The 6,000-nt window shown below is 51.4% G+C and overlaps 1 protein-coding gene across 1 annotated transcript in view; it reads left to right on the top strand.

Moving 5' to 3' along the window:
- Positions 1 to 6,000, top strand: part of Scara5 (scavenger receptor class A member 5) — a 103,361-nt gene that overhangs the window by 59,943 nt on the left and 37,418 nt on the right. The window contains exon 4 of the mRNA XM_004630692.2: positions 5,030 to 5,704. Within this exon, the coding sequence (XP_004630749.2) occupies positions 5,030 to 5,704 (675 nt within the window). The remainder of the gene's footprint in view (positions 1 to 5,029; positions 5,705 to 6,000) is intronic.

Below are 6,000 nucleotides of genomic sequence, written 5' to 3'. Positions count from 1 at the left end.
CAAGGAAGACAACGTTAGATTGTTAAAGTTATAAAAGTAGTACTGTTTTAATGTAAGTGTACATAGTACAAATAGTAGTACAATATAAATATCAGTAATCAAGATTGAAACCTAAAATGAGCTATGCACAAAATAATTCTAGTCTTTTGTCTTCTGAAAAGAAATACAATTCATGAATTTTGTGTTTATGAATAAAGTTTTTTTTTAACAAGGAAAAAAAAAAGTAGATACGCCAGGCAGAGAGATAAATGAACTGTTTGCATAAACACAAATTAAGAGTCACACTCCAGGAAGAATTGCTCCTTGGTGAGGATAGCAGACATCTGGAAGGACTTAGAGGGGGGAGAGATTGGTGCAGGAGTGTGTGCAGGGAAACTTGGTGACTGCTGGAAGGAGCTAATGCACTCTGAGTGTGTACAGGACCCAGAGGAGGGAGGCTGGGCTCCCTGAGCAGCACAGCATGGTGCCTGGCGGATATGAACCTCTCCAGTACTGTCCTGACTAACCCAGGCCCCACAGCCCTTGACATTGCTCCTACCAGCTAACGCATCCTTTGAAAGGCCGCTTCTAAACCGCAGTTATAACCAGGTACCAGCTTGTGTCTGTGAAGTACACCACACACAAACTGTACAAGTGCAGCACTGCGTGGAAATTGCGGCACTGAAAAATCTATAATGTAAGTAAATTAGGATAATTTGGAGAAATTGGCTGGGATTTTATAAGAATCATAAAATGGCCACGCCTTTTGAATAACTCTGGCCAACTTCTGGGAATTCACTGAAAATTTTACAGAAAATTTTTCAAGAAAACGGAAACATTACTGTATTTATTTACCATGAGTGAAAGAAAAAAGATTCCATGGAAATCAAATGGGTAAATTACAGTATGTCCCCTTGTGGGACTCATATGTAGTCATCCAAATTACGGAAGACAGGGTGTAGGATGGGAAAATAAATGCTTGGGAAGTGGTTATAATATTAGGTGGAGAAAACCCCAGACTTCAAATCGTAAAGACTGGTGTGCACACGGATGGAGCTAGAGAAAGAAGACAGGAAGAGACCCAGAGTGCCCTGCGCAAGTCGTGGGGTGCAGGGAGGCTCCGCCTTGCTTTCCTTTGGTTCCTGTTCATACTGGTTCTGCGGTGAGCACCCAGGAAGGACGCACAGGGGCTCCCCGGGAAGGGCAGCTGTTGGGCAGCTGTGCCCGTGTGGACATAGTTTCAGTGCGGGCTCCTGGACAGGGAGAAGGGACGGAGGCTGGCAGGTGTGGATGAGCAGTGCCTGAGGCATCCAGGGCAGGGGACCGTGTAGGTAGCACAGGGCACCCAGAAGAGGGCCAGGCGGAGACAGGGAGGGAGGCGGCTGGCTGCCCTTGCTCCCTGGCCTCTAGGCAAGCATGGCCTCAACCCAGCCCCGTGCTCCCTGCGCTCCTCAGTCACTCCCAGTCCCAAACCAGAGCGGGCACAGCCACAGCTCAGTGTCGGTCTCCCTGCTGACTAACTGCGCTGTGTCTCTGAGCTCCAGAGACTGAAGGGAGAATGTGGGCCTTCCTGTTCCTCACAAGCCAGGCCTCCCAGCTGTCAGCCAGTGCGGGTGGAAGACGGACCACAGCCTGGTGTGGGGCTCCAGGCCTGGCCTCTGCGGACCTGTTCAGTGGGAGTTCCCACCGTGCTGGGCTGGGCTGGGGCCTCAGGTCCTTTTCCCTGGCAGCTCTCCGTGTGTTGGCCCCTCTGTAGTCAGTGGTGCTGTGCTGGGGCCCCTGGGACAGCAGCGACCATTGTTAGCGGCTCAGCTCACCCTGCTGGCCTTAGTTACTCAACTGTAGAGTGAGGGAGACATCAGAGCTCACCAGAGGCTGTGCAGCCCCAACCTAGAGGCTGACTCTAGGGCTGGATGAAGCTGCACAGGGCTGGATGGGGTCCTCTCACTGGACATTCCTGCCCAGCAGAAGGAGCTGGTCCTTCTTTTGTATTCTGTTCAGTCTTTGCATACCTTGGAAAACCACCTTCAAGGGGATGTTGTCCAACTAAAGCGTGTATAAAAGAGATCAGCTATGGTGCACAAAGGCTAGCTCTCATTTCAAGAAAATAAAGGAAATAACTGCAGAGTTTATATAAGTATTTGTATTAAAATGCTTAGTTGTGATCTCTCTCTCTCTCTCTCTCTCTCTCTCTCTCTCTCCCCCTCTCCTGGGATTGAACTCAGGGCCTTGCCCATGCTTAGTCTGAGCTACATCCCCAGCCCAGAACTGCAGACTTTAAACAAGAAAGGATAGCGCACAGCAAGGGCAGGTCTTTGAAATGCTACAAGTCCATCTTGTGGGAAGAACAGTGTCCTCTTGCTCTCTATTTCCCCGAAGGGCAGGTCAGTGGTGGAAAGGCAAGGAAGCGCATTTGGGATCTGAGCAAGCAGAATGCAGACTATTCCAGCATCCGAGCTAACTGAATGCAGTGTTAGCATAGGGGGTAACCCTTAGAGGTGCAGCCTTTCTGGCTTAAGGTCTTGCCCCCCCCCCAGCTCTGGACTCCTCTGAACCTTTCTGAAGTGGCCTATCGCCCACAGGGTGGGCATGGCAATGCTGTCCTTCCAGAAGCATCGCTGCGTAACTGTCGTCACAGATTTTCATGTGACCCCTAATCTCTCCATATTCTTTTCCCCATCCCAACATGAAGTTTTGGAAGAGAACTTATCTGATCCAAATTGTTTCATGGTTTGGACAAGCTGTGTAACCAAATTCTAGGGTTCCAAGATTTCCAAGGCAGAACTCCCACTGTGCCTCACCTTCTTTCTCTTTCTACTCTGTCTCTCCCAAGCTACCCAGTTTCAACTTTCTGGTGTGCAGAGCAGAGCTGGGGAACATGCAGCCCCAGACAGCCTCGCCCCAGGGCATGTAGTGTACCCTGGGGTCTGCATGGTCCCTGAACCCCAGCTATGTGGGATGCTAGAGTCTAGCATTTAGCTCCCTCATCTTAAGATTGTGAAACAGCTGTTTGTAACCAAGAGAAGGGAGCCTCTCCAAGAGGAAAGGGTGGGGAGTCTCTGGGATGGCTCGTTTTTCTGAAGATTAAAGTCAAGGAACTAGAAGTGTGGGGGGATGCAGAGAAGAGTAGGGAGTGATCTAAAGCCATTTTTTACCTGCCCACGAGGGCCCAGCGAGAGGCCCTCACTGCAGCAGGAGGAATGGGACCGTGGACCTGGAATGCTATAAAACGAACCCTGTGTGTGGCCTTGAGCCTAGCTGGCCTGGCTGCCTGGATGCTGTTCCTGTAGATTACTCTGGAGCAGACTTGGAGCAAAACCCAGCTCTGGAGCAGGCCCTCTGGGTGCCGACCACTTGCTGTGCTGCCTTGGGCAACTCAAGCAGGTCTGACTGTAAACAAGGATAATACCATTGCTGGCTTGGTCCACTTGTGCTGCTGTAATGAAATGCCCGAGACTGCATTACTTCTAAACAACAGCAGATCAGGAGGTAGGAAGACCAGGGTCAAGGTGCCAAGAGAGGCAGGGTTTGGTGCAGGCCTGTGTCTCATTGAGGATGTGTCCTGGGTGTCCTTGTGTGACAGGAAGGGTAAGCAGCTCCCTGGCACTTCTGACAGAGGGGTGACCTCACTCCTGAGGGCTCTGCCCCGTGGCTCACCGTGACCATTCGTCTGACAATTAGCTCCCACTAATGGAGTTGGGGAGCAGGACATCCATACCACAGTGGGTAATGACCTCCTAAGGTCAGCAGATTGTAGCACCGCGTATCGTAAGTGGAGCTCCAGAAACCTGCTCGTACTCAGGCACTTTGCGATGTACAATATACAGCGTTTCTGGGCTATTGAGATAGCTCAGTGGTCTAAAACGCCTGCTTAGGCAAGCTTAGGCAGGCACAGGGCACCACGGTTCAATCCCCGGCTCCACATGCTGTGCCAACCTTGCCTCAGGGTGGGCTGACTGGGCCAAAACAAACAAAACAAAACAAAACAAAACATTTCTTAAGGGCCAGACTGGCAGAAAACGCTTAGATCAAGACCAGGTGCACAGCAAGTGAGGTTTAGCTCACTACTATTATGGAGTACTGGACTAGATTGGATTGTTTTGCTGAATTTGTGCACCTACAATATTTAAATGGCAATGGAATACCCATCTCTGACAAAACTAAACAAAAAAGGGGGTAAAATGAAGGACCATTTTGTATCTATATATACAAAATAGGATAGATATAATAGCTACATTCTCTTAATTCAAGGAATAGAAAGATTTGTTGTGTGTTTTTAGACAGGGTATCATGTCTGCATCTTGTACTATGAATAACTACTACGAAGACAACAATATGCAATGTATTAATTATTATAACTGTCCTACTCACCTGTTTTGAAACTGTTTCATTGCTATATGTTTCTCAATAAAATTAATAAAAAATAAAATAAAAGCTCAGGTGCACAGCCTGGTAGCATACATCTGTAATCCAGCACTCTGCAGGCTGAGGTGGGAGGCTCGCCATGAGTTCAAGGACAGCCTGCACTACACAGTGGGACCCTGTCGAAAAAGAAAAAAGAAAAAGACTTCAGTGTCTCCAGAGTGTTATGTGAAATCAGTCAGATAGAAGGTTAAAGATCCAATGGTTTCCCTTAGATGAGAAAGCCAACTTATAAACAGTTTGAAAAGCAAAATAAAAACGGCAGAAGACAGGGAGATAGACTGTGGAGAAGGGAGGGGATTGGCAGACGGGGAGACTGTCGGCTCGTAGAGACGGTCAAGATGCCTCATATAGCTTTGTATCAACCCTTCTAAGATGAATATAATTATTACGCACAGCAAAACACACTAAAAATAAGTCGCAGAAGTCTCATACCAGTCTCTACAGATGGGACACCTGGCCAGGGGCTGGCTCTATTAGGCAGACAGGCTTGGGACTTAGCAAGTGCCTGGGATCTATGAAGTCCCCCCCCCCCCCCCCGCCACACGTCCCAACTCTGCTCACCCTGTCTACCTGGACCTCCCTCCCCAGCGATGCTCACGTGTCCCCTCCCTCTGCTCCTCCACAGTGTCCAGACCCCGAAGCTCCCCGGATGACCTAAAGGTCCTGACTCGGAATGTGAACCGGCTCAACGAGAGCTTCCGGGACTTGCAACTGCGGCTGCTACAGGCTCCGCTGCAGGCCGACCTGACCGAGCAGGTGTGGAAAGTGCAGGATGCGCTGCAGAACCAGTCGGACTCGCTGCTGGCGCTGGTAAGCGCGGTGCAGCGGCTGGAGGGCGCGCTGTGGGGGCTGCAGGAGCAGGCCACGCAGACCGAGCAGGCGGTGGCCCTGCTGCGTGACCGCACCGGCCAGCAGAGCGACGCGGCGCAGCTGGAGATCTACCAGCTGCAGGTGGAGAGCAACCGCAGCCAGCTGCTGCTGGGGCGCCACGCGGGCCTGCTGGACGGGCTGGCACGCAGGGTGGGCGTCCTGGGCGAGGAGCTGGCCGACGTGGGCGGCTCGCTGCGGGGCCTCAACCACAGCCTGTCCTACGACGTGGCGCTGCAACGCACGCGGCTGCAGGACCTGCAGGTGTTGGTGAGCAACGCTAGCGAGGATACGCGCCGCCTGCGGCTGGTGCACCTGGGCATGGAGCTGCAGCTGAAGCAGGAGCTGGCCACGCTCAACACGGTCACCGAGGACCTGCGCCTCAAAGACTGGGAGCACTCCATCGCGCTGCGGAACATCTCCCTCGCCAAAGGTACGCTGCCCCAGTCCCCAAAAACTCTGTGCTTGGGTCTTCTGCCTACACCTCCCCAGCTCCCACCCAATGCCCCAGAAGTCTTCTCGACTTCTCCTAGTACTCCTGTCCCTCTGAACCCATACCTCATCTTTTACTTCTTATCCCACGGAACTCAGATTTTCTGCCTATGTGATCCATAATCACTTCCAGGGCCTGTCCAGATCTCTCTCCTGTGTAAACCTCAGTAGGGAAGAGAGTAGAACCAAGAGAATGGTAAGCAGGGCATGGTGACGCACACCTGTCATCCCTGCACC

Source organism: Octodon degus, unplaced genomic scaffold (genome assembly GCF_000260255.1).
Source record: "Octodon degus isolate 3935 unplaced genomic scaffold, OctDeg1.0 scaffold00036, whole genome shotgun sequence".
NCBI lineage: Eukaryota > Metazoa > Chordata > Mammalia > Rodentia > Octodontidae > Octodon > Octodon degus.
This window is presented reverse-complemented; position numbering and strand designations above follow the sequence as displayed.